The sequence below is a fragment of the Brachyhypopomus gauderio genome, chromosome 5 (assembly GCF_052324685.1).
Source record: "Brachyhypopomus gauderio isolate BG-103 chromosome 5, BGAUD_0.2, whole genome shotgun sequence".
Lineage (NCBI taxonomy): Eukaryota > Metazoa > Chordata > Actinopteri > Gymnotiformes > Hypopomidae > Brachyhypopomus > Brachyhypopomus gauderio.
The window spans coordinates 3877415-3901367 of record NC_135215.1 but is presented as its reverse complement, the minus strand read 5'-3'; the positions used below and the strand labels follow the sequence as shown (position 1 = coordinate 3901367).

At 42.9% G+C, this 23953-nt stretch overlaps 1 protein-coding gene across 8 annotated transcripts; it reads left to right on the top strand.

The window, feature by feature from the left end:
- The first annotated feature begins 105 nt into the window (after nt 1-105).
- On the top strand, nt 106-18314 carry dyrk2 (dual-specificity tyrosine-(Y)-phosphorylation regulated kinase 2). Of its 8 annotated transcripts, none has more exons than XM_077005004.1 (3): nt 109-435; nt 10147-10277; nt 13608-18314. In XM_077005004.1, the coding sequence occupies exon 3, from the start codon at nt 13629-13631 to the stop codon at nt 15198-15200; it is 1572 nt and encodes a 523-aa protein (XP_076861119.1). In that variant the 5' UTR covers nt 109-435; nt 10147-10277; nt 13608-13628; the 3' UTR covers nt 15201-18314. The 8 variants fall into 8 exon arrangements, with proteins under 8 accessions (XP_076861122.1, XP_076861119.1, XP_076861115.1 ...); XM_077005000.1 differs by lacking the exon at nt 109-435 and adding an exon at nt 9068-9346; XM_077005005.1 differs by lacking the exon at nt 109-435 and adding an exon at nt 9168-9186.
- Nucleotides 18315-23953: the final 5639 nt, after the last annotated feature.

Genomic DNA, 23953 nt, shown 5'->3' with positions numbered 1-23953 from the left:
CACACGCACACTCTTTCAACTCCATCAATTATTAAACGGTGCAATATTACATGTTGCTTGGTCACACATTTTCTCTGTATTGATGCCTTAGGCCATCTCTCGTGCACTTAGCATCGAGCATTTTCAGCTCTGCAGAAGGATCCGAGTTAGAGGCTCTTCATAATTACAGCCACCGGGCGAGCGGCGTGTGGACACTAACTCACTGGAAACCGCGGACGTGTGGATCTTTCAGCTGTCTCATTTTAATATGTATATTTATCATGACTGGAAATTGGCAGTGGCATAAACCTAATCAGAAACAGCAAACCAAGTGGATTGTTGAGCTGCTTTAATATTGCCTATGGATATTAATGCAAAGCCTGATTAATTGTGTTCATATCTTTTGCCATTAATATCTGTTAATGAGATCATCAAGGGTGCCAGACTTCTCCTAAGGTAAGACGCTGTTTGTTTTTTCATTAGAACAGGAGACATATGTACATATGCAGCCCTTGGCTGATGTTGATATCCAGAGTGACTCTCGTATTGATCAGTACGACGGTACGCCTGCTCCCCGGAAGATGAACGTGCAACCTCGGGGGTGCTAGAAGCAGGGTTGAACCTGCCTGACCAGCGGAGATACAGGAGCCTTCTAAAGCCATGGCGTCAGCTCCAAGTTTCCAGATTACAATACAAATGGAGCTTGAGGTCAATACTTTTCTCCCGGGAAAAGAAGGATCTGTGGGAATGAGACAAAGTTTTGTATTGATAAAGGACTGAGCACAAGAATGAATTCCAGCCACGAACATCTTTCTTAACTACTCTGGTTCAATAAAGTAGCACCGGCTAAGTATTTTTTACTGCAAAATTTTCACTCCTCTTTGCAATCACTATTAAATGACGTCCGTGCAAATGAGAGATCTCAAAATCATGCTTGGCTGCAAAATATAATTTCCATATATCTTCTACTTATTAGGAAATACAGAGCAAGGTAAAAGTGAGCTGAGGGCAACTGTCTGGTGCAAACGATCGTTTGCTATAGCCCCACCCTTTGAGCACACACACAGACCACCACACCCACTCTTAACATCAGCCAATTACATGACGGTAATCATTTTTCAGCTGTGACCAAAATTACACCTCATGATTTATCATCTAGCAAGTCTTGGTGGTAGAGAGGTGAAAACATCGAGGAAGTGAAATGCATTTTTGCACCCGCAGAAAGCTTGTTGTGACACATCGTAATCTGGGGTGTGGGCGCCCTTGCTCCGGTGACCCTCGTGACAGGGAGGCTGCTCCTCGTGGAGACATTGTGTCTCACTCATTTGTCTCACTCATTGAGTGTGAGGAACTGGGCAGTGTTTTTTAATGCATGGGTACATCCTCACTGTGCTGGACATGCAGCTTGTCATTGGGTCTTGAGACTTCCTACCAGGGGACACACTGCTAATCATCAACCTCCCTGTTTCTGCCCTTTGAATTCCTTAATCGTGAGAGTAAAAGTCTAACTGGCCCTAACAAAGCAGTAAATGGGATTAAAATAAACACCTGTGATTTCATTTTGATTGTTTAACAAGTTCGGATATAGCTATTCATACTAACACTGTCTGTCTTATATTAAACTGCAACCCTCACTTGCCAACGTATAGTAAATGATTAATGTTGGCTGTGGTTAAAGCCTCGTAACACACTAACAGAGTTTAACAAACTTAAACATTCTTAGAACGGTATGCTCAAAAGAATTACGAATTTAAATACCTCTAAATACATTATTTTGAAATAGTGTCTAACATTGTAGTAATTCACAAGAATGATCATAGAATTATGTTAATGGATAATAACTACATCATTGGTTATGAAAGCCAGGTTTGTAACTCACAGAATATTATGCACACGACACTACAGCCCACTGTGTGTTATAGTCTAATTTGTGTGGAGAACAGCAGAGGGTCTGGGTGAACTTCTCTTAAGATCACTGAAGCACATGAACCCAGGTTACTGGAGAGTGAATATTGTTCTCGGCAAGTTCTTTCATCTCCACTTCATGAGGAGAATACCAGCACGGTGTCCGGTGTTTGTAACTGAAGAGTGACAGGTGGCCAATGCTCGGGGAGTGTTTGGAGGAGATGCAGTATCCACCACTGGGGGTCCAGTGTCCAGTGTCCAGTGTCTTTCTCATGTCTGCAACGCACGCCCACCTCCTGTCAGTGTCATCTCCCCCACAGTGCTAATACCTGATTGGATGACATGCCTTTTCTATTATTCTATAATAAGCTAATTTGTCAATGGCTCTGTAGTTAAACTTGCGATCATACTTTTGGGTCCAAAGAAAACAGTTACAACAGTGCTACAACAAACAGTGCTACAACAGTTAGCTGTACAAGAGTAGGCTGTTACTGTACATGTTATACTTGATCCCATCATGGTAACAATATAACCAGACTTAAATTCAGCTCCTTTTCACTCTGTAGACCTTCACTGGTGCTGGATCCAAACCACTGATCAGCTATTCACCAGCTCCATCCATCTCTACTGATAAAGGAGATTTGGTGTTGCCGGGCAACGGATTATTTGTGCAACACAGTCTTGGGCTGGTGTCAGTCCCAGCCATTTGTTTCACTGCTTTGGGAAGACCATTTTATATATACCTGTTCAGAACAAATGCCTGTGCTAGCTGTCAATTCCAGTTTGATGGTTTGTATCAAAATCCAAATGGTGGCCATCTCTAACTTTTAATTTGCGAAAAACCCAAGGCAGCAGAATAGGCAGTTTTCCTGGAAATAATCACTTTATTTATATAGTGTGCACCAACCAAAGCTAAACTATGCCAGCGCTGCTTTATAAGGCAGTATTAAGGCTTTGGTTCCTAAAGTGGGGGGTGTACATGAAGCCCAAGGGGCTGTGCAGAGCTATTGCAGGGTGACACGGCAAGGCAAATTGGAAGGGGGGAAGGGGGGGGGGGATCTCATCTACAAAAGGGGGGCGGGAAGTTTGAGAACCATTGGTGTAAGAAATAGGTATCATCTCAGAACCTGAGTGAGTGTGGATGAGCAGTCAGCTTGAGTCCCAGGTTGCCTGTGCAAACATGTCCGTACGTGTCTTCTTGCTTTGAGCCTTGACCCACTGCGTCCCCTGTGATTATGCTGCTGTGTGTGGACGCTGCTTCATGCCTGTGGGCTCAAGGGTTTCCTGCATGGAACGCTGCCCAGGAACCACGTCCTCATGGTCAGACTGGTTATGTGAATGGTCAAGGATAAGATTTGAGAGTGAGAGAGAAATAGGAAGAAATAGAGAGAGAGAGAGGAGAGAGAGAGGGAGGGAGGGAGGGAGAGAGTAAGAATCCAATTTTCCACCAGTTCCAGGCTAAGGCTCTGAGTCACTCGAATCCTGCATACACTCAAATGAAGACACACGAACCTCCTCCAGCCTATGACATCCCAGTAACATCCCACCCATCTTCATCCACAAGCCAATAAGGTTCCCAGGAGCTTCCAATTGGCCTACTATTTGAAGATAATGTCATATTTTCATATTTACACATTAAAAATTCCATCAGATCGTTTGGACCGTAAACACATAAGCATCCAACAAACACGTCAAAGAAGGCATCTCCCAGCAGTTCGAAGCTTGACCACTACTTCAGTGGTGTAGGTGATTCTGGTCTTAGAACCAGTGCATGCCCACCCTTCTCACATGCTGCGTGCCTGAACCGCCCTCACCAATGCCCTAAATAGTCAACGATGCTGATTCAAGTGGAGTTTCTCAGTGCTCCCACCAGCTCCCACCACAAACATATACGAAAATAAACCCTGCTAAATGTGTCGAGTGTGGGCGATCAGATGCCAGTGCCACGGACATAAATATGTTCGCCAGCCATGGGCGATGTGCTGCAGGAGGAAGGAGTCTGTGTTGAGCATGGCAGAGAGAAACTGCTCCATCCACCTGAGACCATTCAACACTGTCCCTCTAACCTGCTCATATTAGCACTGACAAAATATTCTAGGGATCACCGTATGATTTAAATCTCATTCCTTCTAGGCATTGATTCGCTTATAAAAATTTTAATGGTAATGTTTTTTTTTTTATATATATAAACACCTAAACTCTTATAAAGAAACCTTTTCTCTTGAATCATATTTAGCGTTTCAAATGCTAATAGCCTAGTTTTTCTCAATGTTTTTCCCCCAGTGAAATAGCTGTTGAATTTCTGAATGAAAGTCAATGGAGTGTATGAGCAGACATCTCCTGCTGAAGGTTACTTATTGTTATATAAGTAACATAATAACTAGCTGACAGTAAGCTTATGTTTGACAGACAAAAGGCCTACAGACTGATCATGGCAGGAGTCTCAGTTCAGTGATATAATCAGTGGACATAAAACCGTGCTCCACACAACTCCACACAGTTCCACACAACTCCACACAACTCCACGCAGTTCCACACAACTCCACACAACTCCACGCAGTTCCATGCAGTTCAGCACAACTCCACGCAGTTCCACACAACTCTACACAATTCCACACAGTTCCACACAACTCCACACAGTTCCACATAACTCCACACAGTTCCACACAGTTCCACAGAACTCCACGCAGTTCCACACAACTCCACACAGTTCCACACAACTCCATGCAGTTCCACACAACTCCACGTAGTTCCATACAACTCCACACAGTTCCACACAACTTCACACAGTTCCACACAACTCCACACAGTTCCACACAACTCCACGCAGTTCCACACAACTTCACACAGTTCCACACAACTCCACACAGTTCCACACAGTTCAGCACAACTCCACGCAGTTCCACACAACTCTACACAATTCCACACAGTTCCACACAACTCCACACAGTTCCACATAACTCCACACAGTTCCACACAGTTCCACAGAACTCCACGCAGTTCCACACAACTCCACACAGTTCCACACAACTCCATGCAGTTCCACACAACTCCACGTAGTTCCATACAACTCCACACAGTTCCACACAACTTCACACAGTTCCACACAACTCCACACAGTTCCACACAACTCCACGCAGTTCCACACAACTCCACACAGTTCCACACAGTTCCACACAACTCCACACAGTTCCACACAACTCCAAGCAGTTCCACACAACTCCACACAGTTCCACACAAATCCACGCAGTTCCACACAACTCCACACAACTCCACACAGTTCCACACAACTCCACACAACTTCACACAGTTCCACACAACTCCACGCAGTTCCACATAACTCTACACATTTCCACACAACTCCACACAACTTCACACAGTTCCACACAACTCCAAGCAGTTCCACACAACTCCACAAAGTGGCATGACTGGGATCAGGTTTTGCTTGTTAGATGTAAGAAAACACGAATGTTACTCAGAACCTCCCCCTTCCCAACATCTCTCAGACACCTGCTCTCCCTCTCTTCCTGTGTTAGCGGTGTGTGAGCAAAGTGCATTTGCATGTTTATGTTTGCTCAGGCCGGCTGTGTGGGCAGTGTGTGTGCATGCAAATATACTCCAGCAAATGAAAATGAATCAGTTCTTATGTAACCTTCCACCATTTTAATTTGCTCATCAGACATCACTACATGTTAGCAGTGTTGATTTGCAAGATGGTTCTCCAGATGGATATCTATTGATTTTTCCCTATTGATTGGGGAGGGATGGCACTAGATCAAATGATAAATCAGCACAAAGCCTCTTCCAAACACTCATCCCATTATAAAGTGGACGAAAGCACTGCTTCACACAGCAGCTCTTGTGTTCCTGTAAGTGCTCTCTGTACAGAAGGAGCACATGTATTTGGATAGACAGCTGCTACCTTTTGAGCTTTGTGTACTTCAGACGAGTACGGTATTTATTAACCTTGCTGGTGCCTGATTCAGACAGATTTTTTTTGCCTTTTAATGGCTTATTCTTTTTGGGGGTTTTAAATGTACTGTATAACTGACTATTATATAATTAGGCAGAGAAAGGACTGTAGTATTTGTTACTGTGAACTGAATATCCAAAGGTGCAGAATGGAAGAGTTGCCTGAGTGTCAAGGCTACTGTAGACGTGTGTGTGGGTGTTGGTGTGTAGTACATATTCACAGGTGTAGCGTCTTGCTCCTTGTCTCTGGGGCTCAGGCGAGGTGATTTGTCACACTGCTTCATTATTGTTGCAGCAGAACAGGTAAAGTTACACACAGCCTAATTAATCATCGGGGGTTATGGGTAGAGAACATGCCACAGGGATCATTAGAGTTCACTCAAGCTTTTAGACTGCTGTGTCTGACTTCCTTTGTGTCAGCAAGAGGACAATTACCTAGAGGGTGTGGTAGTTGGTGGATGAAGTGTTCTATACATCTGTATGCCCCTAGGTGCTTCATGCTGGTCAGAACATTTTGGAAAGATACAGAGATGTTTAAATATATGACATAATTCCCTATGTTGCCTGCTTACGAAAACGGACTAGGATCATTCTAAATTCTGATATAATTGCTTTATTAAATGGTAACCAAAACGTAGCACACTGCCTGACCCATTCTAAAGAGTTTTGGGGGATTTGTCTGCTGTTGCTGAATCTCTTTGGGGTGGCGGTGAACCCTGCATTTCATACAGACTGGAACTGTTGTGAATCTGTGCTGTGACGTCGCATGAGGAAGGGAAGGCACGGAGGAAGAGACTGTAGCGAAGCTCCCATGTTTCCTGCACATTCCCCTAACGAGCACGTTCACCTGCCTCGCCGAGCGTGACTGCAAACCACGGACTGATCCGGCTTGGGCCGGAACCTCTGCGTGTTCCCACCTCCATCCTCGTGTCTGAAAGTGCCAGCATCTCTGAAAACGCTGCAGCTAAATATAGAGCAACGGCTGAGTCCTCCTCTACGCTAATGGCTTTGTTACAGGAAAGACGTTGTGGGTTGCTGTGCCGTTTTTTTTGTGTATTTGGAATAAAACTAAAGAGAGAGAGAGAGAGAGAGAGAGAGAGAGAGAGAGAGAGAGAGAGAGAGAGAGAGAGAGAGAGAGAGCTGGTGCTCTCGTCACGCACACCATCAGCAGACGCTGAGCGGATGAGCTGGAATGGACCGAGCCCAAACAGCCATATGTTGGGAGGGAGGGTGTGTGATTTTAATAGCCCTCCGCTGAACGATGCTGAAAGGAAGTGTCAGCAGAAGGCACATGAAAAAACAACACAGGCTCTGATTGGATCTCCTCAGACAGCATCCCTAATTCACCCCCTAAAGATCCCAGGCTGTGATTGGAGCTTCTGAGACAGCATCCCTGACTCACCCCTTAAAGATCAGCTACTCCCTCAGAGAGAGGTGAGGCAGAGGGAACAAATAGCTCGATGGGAGATTTCTTAGAAAATGCTTTGAAAGCAATACACGGAGTCACCAATTACCTATGATGTATGCTGAGAACATTGAGGACTGTAAAATTGTGACGGTCTAGTAATGAACTAAACCAGTGTGACTTGAATGGCCGAGCTTTGCACCATCTGAGCCTCAAGCTGGGAGCTAAGCTCACGATCGTAAACCTATCACAAGCCTGCAGGTCCGCTCACGTCTTTACCCTGGGGGAGGTTCACACCCCTGTGCCTCAGTGCAGGGAGATCCCCGGGCTGCTAGCTCACTGCCACAGACTCCGAGGCCTTGAGGTGAGATAGACAGGAGCTCTTGATCGCCCCTGTTTATGTGTCCTGGCGCAAACATCCCAACGCTGCCATCAGTGGCACAATTCTTCACATAGTGCCCGCCGAGGCTCTCCAGTAACCACAGTGACAAATGCCACGACAACCATCCCAGCACGCTTCACTCCCTGCTGACTGCAGCCTGACACGTGGCTCTATGTATGGTCACTACGTATGGTCACTACGTATGTCTGCTTCCTTGAACAGGGAGTGGCTGTCCATGAGGAATTACTGAGCAGAATATACAGAATATACACATACTTAGTTATCTGTGTATCAGACTTAGTTATGTTATAAAAATTCTGGCTTATTAAATACTAAGTAATTTCTGTTGATGTTAGTAAGTGACAAAAGTACATAGGCTGTCACTTTCACAACTTTATCATTTTAATGTAATGGAATTTATGCCATATATTAAAACATGATTGGCCTAATTAATTGCAAAATCCAGCACCATGTCTATTTGTATAATTTGCTTGTTGACTGTTTCATAGGTGGTTATTTGACCATCTAAATTCACAGATTAACCCGTGTACCACTTGTCTTAAAGCCATGTTTTCCCTGTTAGTGAATTATTGGTCTTGCTGTAATAGTTCTTTGATAAACCATCATCCATGCAAACTCCTACAGGCTATGACAGCTGCCATCCGCTGAAAATATAATGGCAGCTACATGTGGTATCATATGCACTGCCGTGATTAGGACTTCACATGAGGAAGTGTACAGGCCTTGTGTCGTGACCCACCAGGAGAGAAGCAGCCTGTTGTTAAAGGGATCATTTGACAGAAAATCTAATTTGCTCAATTGGTCTCCCATGATCAGCCAAGACATGCTGGGTGTCCATTTTTTTTTGCTTCTTTAGTTAGTCTCATTGTAAAACCTGGTCCAATGAGCAACATTTTGGGTAAGGGAAGACATTTTCTTTCTTTCTTAATGCCAAACTAAGACCAACAGGACCAGAACGTTTGCCCTACTGTTAAATTGAACCCCACCCTCTAGTGGACAGTGATTGTTAGTTGCATTTTCTGAGCGTGCGCACATAATGCTCTGTGATGTGTGGTGAACCAGCAAAAGCAGAGACAACTCAGAGGATGAGTGCCAATAACTTGGTCAATAGGATAAATAGTTTTAAACTCACATTTTTAAAGGAAACAATTATGTTCTACGCGTGAAACCCAGATAACTGTTGTCCATGCATTAGTCATTTGACATATAGCCACTCTGTAACATCTCTTGAAAAACCGGCAAGATGAGGCACGGAGCACGTGGGACATCAGACTCGTACTCGCAGCGCGCTGCCAGTTTACCCACAGAAACCAACCACGTCTCGCCTTCAGCCCGGGGAGGAGGTGGGGGTGGAGGTGGAGGGGGGGTGAACGAGGTGGAGGCCAATAAGGGTGATAGATAAGCCCGACAACACCCATACCGGCTTACACTGTAGTCTCAGAGTACGGGAGAATGCAGCTATTACAATAAGAGAGCCGAACCTAAGAACCGTGTAGTTCTCTGTGCGTGAAGGTTTGGACCGGTGGGTCACCGCGCAGCGTTGTTGTGTTTTGTGTTTGTTTAAAAGCGTCTCCAAGCGATGGTAACACGACTTGGCCCCGTGTGTGAGGAAGCGGCCCTGGTGTTAGCGGCACACGTCGAGAAGGCGAGTGTGGATGGAGCTGATTGGAGAAGCGGAGCTGGTGAATACAGGGTGGAGGGGGTGGAGGGGGTTTTCTGAAGTGCCTTTTTCTCTATGACTCTCTAGCGGCCATGTTAACTAAGAAACCCTGCGCTGCTGTCTACCCGACTGGTAAGGAATCTAAAGTCCAATTTCAATGGGCCGGGAAACTGGCAAAATTTCTCTGTGGTGCGGGTCGCCACGGGGTTTTTTTAATGTTGGATTACTTATCTGGACTAAACGGTTTCATCCACAACACAAGGATTAATAGCCAGGCGGTTTTACATTTGGTTTTTCTCTGTTTGGAAACGGAGGTAGGCTACAGTAGCCTAGCTATTGCTATTCTCTCTTTTGAGCTTTCCAGCGACAACATTATGTATTATTTTTCAGTTCCTCGAATATGTATGTGTGTGTTTTATGCAAAAGTAGCGTTTGGAGCCAGGTTAATCTGTCGCGGATAATCTGGAGGTCTGTTGTTGTGCTCGTTTGGTTCAATGAGTTCTCCTTCGTTAAACATGTATGCAGGCGACCCTGTTGTTCCTACATAGGTTCTGCCTCGCCGTGTAGGGGTCCAGTTTTATTCCACAACCAATTTGAACACTTTGCCTTGTTTAAATTAAGCGACCAACACGATACTGATAGCCAGTTACTACACTGTTGCCTGAACCTAAATGTATTGACCTGCTGCTTTAGGATGGGCAGCGCCTCTAAACGTTTTGTAGCCGCTTGGCCACAATTCTGAGGTAAATTCTTGTCGTGTGCCACATTGTAACATCTGCACGTTCGTGTCCGGTGTTGTAATTCTGCTTCATTGGACCGTAGGCAAAGGGGGCGAGATTTGCCAGCTACAGTCTTCCCCCGGAATCGGCGTCGGGGGTCTCCGGACTGGAGCAGGGACTGACCCGACATCGCCCGTTACTTTACCACCCCTCAGGAACACCCACTCCCTAACGGTAGGGATACACTGTAGACTACGTGTGTAATAGATTAGATACAGTAACACTGCCGTTTTTACGACGACTGCTCGTCGTCTAACCGGATTTTAAACTGGCTGGCCGATCAGGCTATTTTAGGGGTTGTCGTTAAAGGGCCCGTCGCTGTAAAAAACGGGGTTCCAACTTGATCGCACCGCGAATAAAATAAAATGCATTTTCACACGTCGTGTGAACTGTAGCTTGTATCCAACTTATTTTGCCTAAATTTCCGAATTTGTTTATCCTAATTGTGATTGGAGACTGTAGGCAGACTTGGGTTAGGCTACTAGTGTCACGTGAGGTGTAGATTAAGATTAAATGCCGCTTAATTTGGCTTTTGAAAATTTTGTAAGAATGGCTTGAAAATGGTTTTAACGTATGCGTTTAATGTGAATTTGCATAACATGTGAATTTTGAAAATGTATGCTAGATTAGCAATAAGATAAGCGAAACTGACCTTTTGTCTGGTGCGGGATCATTTTCACAAACCAATATTTTAAATAATGGCTATAAAATATTAATCTAGTCCTAATGAAATGGAATGTTTAAGTAGATACGACTTTCCAATTCTGCATTGAAACATGTTAAACAACAATTCCTGGCTGTATTTTACACAAAGCTGACAGAAACAAATCGAATTGCATTTGGATTCATGCCTTTTAAATTCAATATAGACACAGTGCCTGGACATCTTTATTTAGCTGTCATTCAAATTCAGGTAATTATAGACACACAGAAGCCCCAGTCAGCTTACAAGGCCAAATAACTTAATTAACCGATCTCACAGGTGTGCCAGAATTGCTAGAAAAAAAACGCATGCATCCTTGATTATGCTTCTCTGCAAACTGTAATTTGCAACAGTACCTATACATCTATATCTTTTAAACTATTGTCAAAAACATAAAGGGATTGGCTATGTCTTGGTGCTCAGAAAGAGTTTATTTGGCATGAATCAGTATTTTCATATCTTACTTGCTTATGGGAAAAACCGTGTGGTTGGAAAAACATCTTAGAATCTAGTATGATTTTACTGTTAAACTAAATATTCTACCATTATTTGTCATCACAGTGTAGTAATAGATAGGCTCAAATAATAGTTTTATATTAACACATATAAATTATGATAAAGAGCTTTTGGGCTTGTAAATACAGCTCCTAAAGTAGTTGCTCAATTGTAGAAAGTTACTGCATGTATACAAACTACAAGAATCATCGACTGTTGTCTGTTAAGTTAGAAGCATGTTTTATTTACAGTTAAGGTGGTGTTCTGAAATTATTAAGGAAATGATTAATTGTGCTATATGTGAATGGGCTAAGCCTGTGAATCAGTGTTCTTTATTACATGGACCAAAAGGTCAAAAGTGTTTCTGTGCCCACAATGTTATTAGTTACTACATTTATGAATCCTAATGCCTGGTAGCTTTCTTTTTACGATTTTTCAATACCTTTGGCCTTATTTGACCTCCAGTCCTACATCTTTCAGAGGTCAGTTAGCAAGTTTCATATTTTGTACTGTACCAGAGAGGACAGAAATAAGGTAGAGCATTGAAGTTGTCACTCCCCCTGCACCCATGAGACACATTCTCTCTCTTGTTTGGCTCCAGTTGTGTGTTCTCTGCAGCTGTCTGTAATCATGGTCTCCCTGAGACCCTCCTCCCCCTCCCCCACCTGTTCAGAGTCTGGTCTCAATCAGAGAATTATATTCTCTGATGTTCTGTTCAAATTCATAATTGGCTCCAGTCATAAGATATATTGTGAACCATGCCATATTAAGCAGATTTGATGCCAGTAGCATGATATTGTGCTTTATGATTGTGTGTGTGTGTCACCATACAGTAGACCCAAGATCTCCCTATACATTGTTCTGTAGTGCAGGTTATTCTAATTTTTTGGCATCAAATATGGCTCAAAGAAAGAATATCTGGCTTCAGTTTGTGTTTGTCACTGGCTCTTGGATTAAAAATGAAAGCTGAGTATTACGTCTGATGTTTCATCAGGCATGAGGAAAGACCAGAATTTGTTATCTGGGGTTTGGACTGATCAGTAGTAGAGAGGACTCATGTATTTCACTCATGCCCTGCTTCACTTTAGGATCAGATCTTGTAAGTGTTTCAAAAGCCTGAGATTAACACTACAGGACAGTTAATGTTCTCAAACGAAGATGAAAAATGAACCTTTAGATTCATTAAGGTATAATAGACCAGGGACAGGTCATTCAGTTTCAAGAGACTGGAGAGTTTCACTCTCTTTGTGCAAGGGATCCATGCAGAGGCCGACCTCTGACTGAGGCAACAGGATGTCATCATAAAAACAAGTCACAGAGACAATCACATTATCAAGGAAGCAAGAGTTTGTCAGAGGGAGCTTCAGGAAGGCAGGACGGGCAAGCCTAGCGTCTCTGGTAAACACAAGAACTTCTGGGGGAAATCCAAAATCCACAGTGTACAAATACGTTGCAGTGTGTATAATTTTATTATATAAATTTGTCTACTATGGATGTCTGCTATGTTTGAGGAAATTGGTCTTTCCTGCATCATAAAAACATGGACGCAAAAATCTCAGGCCTATTATGTAATGCTGAAAAATGATTATTAATGAATGTGATTTGCGGGCATTATGGGCTGGTACTGTGAAATCATAGGATGTGAACAGGGCATTTCATGCTTGCTTTGCAGTCTGTTTTCAGCTCTATAAGTGGTAAAACCCTCTGTGTCTAGGCAGATGAGGGCACAGCCCAGTAAAACATAACTGGGGTGGCAATCTGTAAATAATTTATGTATTCATAACATTTGGCTTTAGATGTTTACTTTTGCTTTCAGTACAAGGACTGCAGATGTATAGCATGTAGATGAAGTACTACTGTTGGTGCTAAACATACCATATCTTTGTACCAGTGTTGGTGAATACAAGCACATTTTTAAAAGAAGTAATTACAATTCCTAAGATACAGTAACTTAATGAAAAGTGCACTCAGGAGCATCAATGAAAATAAAATTATTAATTAAAAAAAGCAAGCTGTGTTCTGAGGTGTTTCCAAATGTGTCTTCTTAGGAAAGTATTTGTATACTCGAGCAGATTATCGGCAGTTTATTGTTAACTTATTGTGACTGTTTTACCCAAGTAGATAAATCAAAGCTGTGGGAGATATCGAGTAAATATGAAGGATTTATACGACCTAAAAAGTCAAGACGTTCCTTCTTCAGATCTATAGTGTATGATGCCAAGTTTCTTCATCTGCTACTACATGAATTTCTTGTACAGTTCTTGTGCGAATCTTCTAACGATACCTTTTGGTTGTGCTTTCGCTAGGTTGGAGGCAATAAGCACGCGATGAACGACCATCTGCACGTCGGAGCCCACCAGCAGATCCACGTTCAGCAGCTGTTTGAGGAGAACCGTAATAAGCGGACAGTTTTGACTACGCAGCCGAATGGCCTGACGCCAGCTGGCCGAGCAGGCTTGTCCCTGCCGGAGCGGCAACAAGAAAGTAGCCAATGCAGGGAGGGCAGTTCCTCCTCCATCAAATCTACTGATGGCAAGCCTAAGCCAGCCCCTTTGACTCCTGAACAGGCCATGAAGCAGTACATGTCCAAGCTGACAACGTTTGAGCACCAAGAGCTTTTCAATTACCCTGAAATCTATTTTGTCGGCCCGAATGCTAAGAAACGCCCAGGTGTCGTTGGGGGCTCCAACAATGGAGGTTACGATGATGATCAGGGTTCCTATATCCATGTACCCCATGACCATATAGCCTACAGGTACGAGGTTCTGAAGGTCATTGGTAAGGGCAGCTTTGGGCAAGTTGTGAAGGCATACGACCATAAGTCCCACCAGCACGTGGCCTTGAAAATGGTACGCAACGAGAAGCGGTTCCACCGGCAGGCGGCTGAGGAGATCCGGATCCTGGAGCACTTGCGCAAGCAGGACAAAGACTTCAGTATGAACGTCATCCACATGCTGGAGAACTTCACATTCCGCAACCACATCTGCATGACGTTCGAGCTGCTCAGCATGAACCTCTATGAGCTCATAAAGAAAAACAAGTTTCAGGGTTTCAGTTTGCCACTGGTGCGCAAGTTTGCACACTCCATCCTGCAGTGTCTGGACTTCTTGCACAAAAACAGGATCATTCATTGCGACCTCAAACCTGAGAACATTCTGCTGAAGCAACAGGGCCGTAGTGGGATAAAAGTGATCGACTTTGGCTCCAGCTGCTTCGAGCACCAGCGGGTCTACACTTACATCCAGTCACGGTTCTACAGGGCCCCAGAAGTCATTCTGGGCTCACGTTATGGGATGCCAATTGATATGTGGAGCCTGGGTTGCATTTTGGCGGAATTACTCACAGGGTACCCTCTCTTGCCTGGGGAAGATGAAGGGGACCAGCTAGCATGTGTCATAGAGCTACTGGGCATGCCCTCCCAAAAGCTGTTGGATTCATCTAAGAGAGCCAAAAATTTTGTCAGCTCAAAGGGATACCCCCGTTATTGCACAGTCACGACCTTACCAGACGGCACAGTGGCGTTGAATGGTGGGCGGTCACGCAGGGGCAAGCTTCGAGGTCCGCCAGGGAGCAAGGATTGGGTAACAGTGCTTAAGGGCTGCGATGACCCCCTGTTTCTGGACTTCCTCAAGCAGTGTCTGGAATGGGACCCAGCCCTGCGGATGACCCCTAGTCAGGCCCTGCGCCACCCGTGGCTAAGACGGCGCTTGCCAAAACCTCCCACCGGGGAGAAAACCACCGTAAAGCGTAACACTGAGGGCACAGGTGCTATAACGTCCATCTCCAAATTACCTCCCACATCAGGTTCAGCCTCAAAGTTAAGGACTAATTTGGCACAAATTACTGATGCCAATGGGAATATACAGCAAAGGACAGTGTTGCCAAAATTAGTCAGTTGAGTGCTTTTTTTTGAGGGGGGGGTTCTTTAAAATTAAAATTGTGGATAGCTGAGCATTCACAAGTGTGAGAATTTTTAGGAATACAGAGTCTTTAATGCATATTCACCACTTATTTACAGTATCGTAGCACCTTTCTATGTTGAACACCTTTTTAAAAGAAATTCTGAAATGGCCTAGAAAGAGGGAACAATCCTTTTAAGTTTTTATCTCTAGTTCTCTGCTACAGGGAACCTTAATACCAACAGGCTTATTACTAATGAATTGGTAATTGGTTTCCTTACCTGCAACTCGTAGCATAGAAGGCAAACAGACTTGAAACTATGAAGTTAATTCTGGCTTGATATGTATACTCACTGGCTTTCAGTCCCTACCTCTATAAACTCTCAGATCAGTAGTGCATTAATAAACGAGGATTTTAAACGTCAGTAAAAGCTACGGTATCTGCAGCTCTGTAGCATTGAAAGGTCTATGTACAAGGTATTGGTTTTGTGAGCAGAAGGGTAGGGTGAGACATTTACTTGAAGACCTTAGCAAGACACTTGAAACTCGTAGTGGAACGTGAATGTTTTCGACTGTTAGGAGGCAGAAGGTGGAGAAAACAATGTTTACACGATAGATGACTTGGTATGTGCCTAAAAATCCTCTTGACATTCCTTATTAAATTTGAATTGAGGGAAAAAAGAGACTCGCTTTCGATCAGGCTGATGGCAAGTTAAAAGGAGAATTTGCAGTTTGAAAGGAAGCTGTTCTCGGCATTGAGTGACAGGCTTGTATGTAACTATAAGCTATTTTTTGGAAGAGGTGTTGTACTGTTGAGGGGAAATCCTTTGGTGCTTTACTGTTTTTCTGTAAAGGGTGTTTTTTAACTATTAAAAGCTTGCGCTCATGGAACAAAACGATGTCGTGTAACTAATCGTTGTGAACGAAATTGTTACAGCAATAGGTTTGAAGTTCATTTGGATCACTAATTCTCCCTTCAAGAGACTAGTATTGTGGTGAGTTACAAATATATGTGCTAATCACTTACTGACAAGACAATATTTACTTGAATCTGAGCCAGTATTAACACTATCATGAAAAGACTATGGCAGAGAAGGGCACTTTAAACTAGGGCTGAAGTTGTTTCACTCGGTTGTCATCTGTAATCGGAGCTCACCCTCTGGAATACATAGCGCTTTTTCTATATTTAGCTTTCTAGTGTGGACTTGCTAGCATGTGGCCAGAGTTTAAATTCTTAAAAGCTTGTTCCCTTCTTTAAATTGAATCTCATTTTACCCAAATGAAAAAAAAATTTATCAAAAATTGATATTTCACAATACTGGCCATTTTTGTAGCATTTTTGACACAATAAGGTAAACAAAAATGAACTGACAGGGGTCGGAAAGCTTTGTTAAAAGTTTTACTTATTTATTTCTTTGAATTGTTTCTCAAAGAAGAGCTAATATAAACAGAAATTGTGGCCTGGATGTGTGTTGTTGGCCTGATATCAGTGGGGTGACTAATGGCGTAATGCACAAGAACTCTGCTACTACTTCAAGACTCTGTTCAAAGGAAAAAAGCAAACCTGCTTGTTTCGCTCGCATCCAAACGTGGGCGTGGGGGGTGAGGAAAAGGGTCGGACAATGGGCTGCTGAGTGGCGACGCAAAACTTGATGCCCCCTGCTACTGGTTGGCATGGTACCCTGCCTGCTACACACTGCCCAGTCCAGACCTGTCTGGACACCCACAGTATATTGGCAAATGCACAGCAACCTGCTGACATCAGTGGGCAGTTCACATTGTACTTTATATGTGTTTGCTGTTTTGTGGATTAACAGTGGTGGGGAATAATTGTGCCCTTAGGTTTAATACAATGTGCCTTTGATTATCAATGCCATTTCTTTTTTGTCCAATACAGACACCCACCACCCCACACCATCCCACTCAGTTGCTTTTTAGATGTACAGAAAAATAGAGAATTATTAAGATCCTCTTTATAATGCTGATTCTCTTGCACTTGTCTGAGCATCGCCCAAAGAGCCTCTCTGAACCCATGTACTAGGATCTGAGAGGAGGGTGGCTGCACAATTGAAATGTTTTATATGCAGTTTAGACATGCTAAATTTATGTCCCATGATTTGAGATAAGAACTCAGAAACCCTTTGCCAACAGGGATATCTCACCACGTCAAAGCTACACCTGTTTCTCTTTAATGGATGAGAAATGGATCTTTTCTACCACATCCATCTTGTCTTAACATCGAATTCAAGGGGTTACACTTGCTTCATTTTATTACTATAGAAGTAATTCATTTTACTATTTTACCTCAGACTGTTGTGATATTCTTTGTAATTTATTAACCCAGGGCATTTGGTATATACCAAAGTGCATTCCTTTCTATGTTTGTGGCTAGGAAGACAAAAGCCAGTTTCTCTGCTGAGCCGAGGAAGAGGCTCTCCCTCCACTTTTGCCACTCAAGGGCCATATGTGAAGCGTGCTTATCTTCAGACAGGAAAGGAAGGTAGTCTAGGGAGACCTGAGGTATTCCACCTTTGGAAATGTCTGAACGACGTAGCATACCTCCGAAACGTTTGTTGCTTGACATGGTTGGATGTACGTATATGATCAGTGTAGTGAGTACTGATTCCCCAAAAGAACCCAAGTCACTATTCAGCCTGGCGTTTGATACTTCAACAGCGGAGCCGGGGCAGATTGAAAGAAAAAGTGTTACAGTGTTGAGAGGATGTACATTTTTGCTACTTTTCGTCAAAATGTTATCCCAGGATCTTGAATCTAGCTGTCCACTGTCAACTTTATTCAGTCCTTTTTGAAAAAGAATATCTTTTAAACAAGGAACAAAGTTGGCTCGTTTATATTCAACCATAGAAGTGTACTGTACATATGTGAAATTGACTATGAATACCGTGTGGACATGTACATATGTATAATGTTTCATTGTGAAATGCTGCTGATAACACTACACCTGATATGTAGTGGATTTTAAATTTGGCGGCCAGTTTTATGATACTGTATGTATTGTACAGCTGTTGAAAGTAAAGTTTTTTTCTAGTAATCGTTTGTTAAGTTTTATTGTTGTGGCCGAAAAATATTAATATTAAAGAATTTTAATGTCAATCTTTACAAAGCTATGTTTCCATTGACAATCACTTCACTGGCTGATGAGTGTGACTCTCAAATGCAATGGCCAATATACACATCAGCTGTTAGCTACAGCTGTGTCATATTCTGGGGAAAAATAGCACGAGGTGGCCTCATATGTACCTGTATAATTGCAACACAAATCTCCAAACAACTGAAGCATAGTCAATGAAAATACAGGGACAAAAGATACTGTCCCATCACCACATTTCCTCAGGAAGTCCATTATCTGAGGTCTAGTTTTTAATGCAAGCAATAGACTCACTAATTTTAATGCTAACGTATTTAATTGATTCATAAGTATTTATATTTTATCTCAATGACAGTGGTTTATTAATTATTTGATCAGCTTCATCATTAAAGAGTGAATAAAGTTCTACTTCTGGAAACAAGAGAGTCAGTTTTCTACTACATAAAGTACACATTGGTTTGTGTACATTATATGGTTTGTGACTTTCGGTATGATTCATTGTGACTGTTTATGTTCTTGGCACGGGGTTAGACAGTTATGTAAGAGACCTTAAATGCCTGCTGAGATGCAAAAATAACATCAAAAAGAAACCCTTTTCATCTAGACAGCCCATTGTAGAGCTTGCAGGAAAAATGTAACAGATTTTCATAGTCTAGCTAACTGTGACAGTTTGATGTGCTTTTAATTATGTATTGAATTCATCTGCAAAGGCAGGACTATGTCCACATGTTTAACGGCTTTAGTCATGTGTTCCTTAGCTATACAGCCTGTACTTACCTTCAGCGCAGCATGGCATTATGGGAGGTTCCAGTGTGGCCAATAGATACCGTAGTAGAAACTCAACAGGCTCAACAGGATAGTAAGTTAGAGTAGGATGATTCAGTTCAACAGCCCAGCAGCTGAATAAAAGCTACAGTGGTAGTTCTAGAACCAGAATTATGAGTTCTTCTACAGAACTTTGGCCAAAACATCCACTCCCTGTAGCTTTTGACAAAATCTTCTAAGATTCATCTGTCTCAGAAATATGTTTGTGGTAAAAACTAAACTAGAAATCTGAAGATGCCCGTGTAAATTACAGAATCGGCTGATGGTCCAAATTGAAAATACAGTTTAAACGGCATCTAAAGACACGTGCTAACCTGAAGAGCACATATATAAATCGAAAAATTGCATGATTGTTAGCCTACTAGGTGAAGCTTGTGCTCAGGAAAAAGATAATGGATATTTTTAAGCAAGACTTGATATATTGTGTTGTGTTGGAGAGAGGAAGGTCTAATGACTCAGCAGCACTCTGAACTGAGGAGGTGATCTTGTGAGCTGCAAAACTACCTATGCTTCCATGTCGTTATTAAAATCCACAGGCCAGTTGTTCCTCTAAAGATGACCTTTTGATGGGAAATTCTACTTCTCACATGCTTCTTTTTCAATTCAGTTGTAATAAAAACTGGATAGTTCAGTCCGTCAGTTCAAAGCGTACTTGAGAAACCTCACATTCCACAAGAGTATGTAAGAGAATATGAAGATGTAATATGTGCAGAGTGTAAAGGGCCCCCTTATTCTATTATTAGCAACTGAATTGAATTAGAAATTGTAATCTAAAATTTAGCAGCAATTTTTCATGGTGTGGTCAGAAAAAAAAACACATATCTGGGTCTACAATAAGCCAAGGTGAGTATTTCAGGTTCGTGTTACACTGCAATCAAACTGTACAGAAAGAACACATGTAAACCAGCAGCATAACATCACTCCCATTTCATCCTGACCCCTCTTCAGAGTGAACTGTTGTGGGAAGAACGCCCGCGTGACCACGTGACCACGTGACAGGCCCTTGTCAACAAACAGCGCTGATGACATCTGGGCTGAAATGCTGAGGAATACACATTACAGTGAAAGAGTGCAACAAAGGAGGAACAGTGATGTCCCCCAGAGCAAGAGGCAACGTCACTCTCTAAACATGTAATCTTAGCTCACCTGACACGAAATATCCTGGGCTGTTATACAAGGCTGGACAATATGGACAAATATGCATATATCCCATATTACCTTGATTGCTGTATCGTGTGAATGCATTGCGGTCTACTAAAAGGCAAATCTCCTAATAGGCAATCATTGCCAGTGCTTGTAGTTGTTTGCTGTACTGGACGGACAAGGCGGGTCTGGTAATACAGGTGTTTGGAAATCCAAGCACAACCCTGGAAGGAAAACCAGATAGCTCCAATTATGTCATAACACAGAGACATAAGACACAAGGCAAGTCCAATCAAAGACAATGGTAGAAGACAATAACACGTAGCACCTGAGCTAAGGGAGGGATTTTTTTGGATTGTGTGACGGAAAACCACAAGCTAGGCATTCAGTATTGCAGATGTTTGAAGATAGTAATGCATTTTGGCAACTCAACTGTATCTCCCCATGCTGTTCATTGAGAGCACTGACTCACAAGTTCTGTGTGTGTGAGCTGACAGACAGCCAGGGTTGGCCAGAACTGATGTAGACCAACAGGAGAGCAAGACCTTCCGCCCCCTCAGAGAGCACAACCAATCGTATTCCCTCAGACTCCCTGCTATGTACGGCATCGACAGGATGTGTCCCAGTGATAAAATCCAACCGTCTTAGCCAGCTGTGCTATTTGGGAACCACTTAGCCTTCTTCAAAACACTGATTCAGATAATGACTAGAGGTGATATAGTAAGAGAAGCTATTGGAAGGCTAAAATCCTCATCTATCACTCAGCTCTGGCAGTAACTCACTTCATGCAGAAAACCCAGGAGGACACTGCTTAGAATCAATCAACTTCACCATTATTCTTTGGATGCTGGACAAAGTTAGTGGAATTGAGCTTCCTCCATAAATACATGTGATCAAGTGGAAAAGGATGCTATGCTTTTTCCAAAACATTTAACCGAGACATATAAAGACATATATATTTAAAGAATCTAAGTTTTTTTTAATTAGGGTAAGAAAAGGTAGGTTGTTAACTTTGTAAACAATGAGGTCAAATGTGTATCTTTTCTCTTGCTTTGACAGTCATCCTAAAAGAAACCAGCTACGTGACATGAGCCATCACGTTTGTGACATAAGCTGTGAAAAGGAGGCAGCTCCGTGACTTCTCTTGCATGTCTCTAGATACACTGAGGAAACAAACTTGTCAAACACTATGTTTGACCTTTCACGTTCATGGATCTATGACCCCTTTTACGTTGATTGATTAAGAGACCTGCTCTCACCTCCTGATGCATTTGCTGCAGGCCACACTGAAATCTCCCTTCACCATATGTGACTATCGTGCCTGTGTTTTCCTGCCTCTGTCTGGGTCTGCGGGCCTTGCTGTCATGTGCAGGCTACATTTCTGCCTGTTAGCCACATGGTACGATAGCTTAGCTCTGCAAAGCTCAGGCTTTCTAAGAAGTCAGTTGAGAGTGGATACTGAGAGTACCTGACTAATGGATTCTCTCTATCCTTTTAATGCTGCTCCATCCCTGCTAAAACACTGACCCTGCCAGGGAATTCTAGTGGTTAGATATCACCTGATACCATCCTGAGATTCCCATCCAGCCAACCGATGCTGGACACAGATTCCTATCTATACACCTTACATCTGTTTTAGAAATTGTCACCTCCCGTAGCACCATGCCTGTCATGCCCTCATGCATAAAGTGTGACTTGAAGTACCGGTTAGAACAAGTTCTAGTCTTGTAACTGTATATTATTTTAATACGCATATTTTTTTTTTCCTTCAAATTTATTCACACTGTTGTAGGCAGTTCTCTTCCATGAACATCATACCACCAATAGAAGGATCTGTTTACATTAGCTCAGTTCGGCCTTCTTGACCCAGCAGTTTTCATCGCTTGGCTTTTAAAACAAGTGTAATGCCACAACTATCTTGAGTTACACCAGGACAAACGTGCCCATACTTCACAAGGCACAGCCTTTCTAAACATCCACCTGTCTCATGATTCAGAGACTGGATTCCTCAAAGGAGCTGCTGCTGCATAAGCTTCTGTAGATATCTACAATGGGTTCTTCTGCAATGAACTCCAACGACACATTGGAAGTGAGGACATTCATCTGTAATTCTGCAATGTGTACATGGGGCATTTGCACTGGGGTTGCCAGATTCACAAGGGCTTTTGCCGCAGGCTTGTCCGCAGCAGGTGATCTTCCATAACAGAAATGGGGACAGCTGTATCCCCATCAAGATGATAATGCTCAGTCCTGATCCCGTGTTGGAGTAGAACACTGTGAGTAGAACATAGTGAAGCAAGATTGCATTTTTTGACCATGCTACAACAATATAATTTTAAAGAAGAACATGCATGTATCCGTATATACATTTAAATCCATGGAAACACATCCATATACACATTTATATCCATGTTCTTTTGTGTTTTTGTGTTCTCTTGTGATAAAATGAGATGTGGTTTCATAAGGTTTATTAAGATAATGGCAATAAAGCATTAGATTTGTAATGCCTCGAACAAATGAACAAATGCATCAAGCCATGAATCCAAACTGGGGTCCAGAAATCTGATGCATTATTAATATTTTTACAGATCTGATGAATGTCATCGATCCAAATCATTAGGGGTAAGCGGTGACAGGGTCATTAACTCTCCAAAGAACCTGAGAAGGTAGTGATCCAGGCCAGGCTGCTCACCATATTAGGAATGTGTGAGGCCGGGATCAGGGGGCTGCTGGGATCTGCAGGAACTGCTGTGTCAGTTGAGTTGAAGGGTGGCTTTTTTTAGCATGCATGCACCCAGGAGAAGGGCAACTTGGAACCATGGCCAGGAGATCAGAGGGCCAGCTAGTTACATTTCATTTAACTAGTGTCACTGTTGGCAGTGACACTGGAACATCTGTGACTGCTCAGTGTGCTTACAACACACACACACACACACACACACACACACACACACACACACACACACACACACACACACACACACACACACACACACACACACACACACACACATAAGCAGTGAGGGTAAGGCAAGCCTAAATGGGCCGGACGCCCATGTGAATGTATCCAACCCTCTTTGGGTTCTTGTAATAATTAGCACTTCTCCACAATCTGTACTATGAGTTTCATAATGACCCTGTGGGCAGAGGCGGTCTTTGCATAGAGGCATGGCTAGGCAACTGCCTTGGGCTCCTCCCACTGCAACCCACTGTAGGGGCCCCCTGATTAGCTAACTTATTCCTCGCATATTTAATGTTTACATATTAAATTCGCCTTGAGCCCCCAAATTGCTAAGTCCGCCACTGCCTGTGGGCCAAACACATTGCAGGCTTTTAGGAGACCACAAATGGTCTTTTCGTTTTTTCTTCTCCGTTTTAGTGACTGGTGATTGCAGCTGAGATAACTGGCTCTATAACACATGGGTGAACACCTGGTGGTGTAGCTATTATAGACATCCTTATTAGAACACTGTCATTATCTCCTGAGCTGTCTGGGCCAACAATGCTAGAAAGAACTGAAATGTATGAAAGGAATTCTTTGAAGCATTTATATGAAAATGAGTCATAGCAGCCAGATGTATCTTCACAAGCATCACTGTTGTTCGTGATGTTTAGTGTTTCATTATAAATCTGCAACATCGCTTTTTGCTTTCTAGGCCAATTCATGTGTCACTGA

What these genes read in the sequence shown, in the direction of transcription:
- dyrk2 (XM_077005000.1), top strand. Translation starts at nt 9,244, where the DNA reads ATGGTAACACGACTTGGCCCCGTGTGTGAGGAAGCGGCCCTGGTGTTA. An exon ending in TGATTGGAGAAGCGGAGCTG is followed by an intron (nt 9,347 to 10,146) that starts GTGAATACAGGG and finishes ATTGGACCGTAG; the next exon opens with GCAAAGGGGGCGAGATTTGC. An exon ending in GGAACACCCACTCCCTAACG is followed by an intron (nt 10,278 to 13,607) that starts GTAGGGATACAC and finishes TGCTTTCGCTAG; the next exon opens with GTTGGAGGCAATAAGCACGC.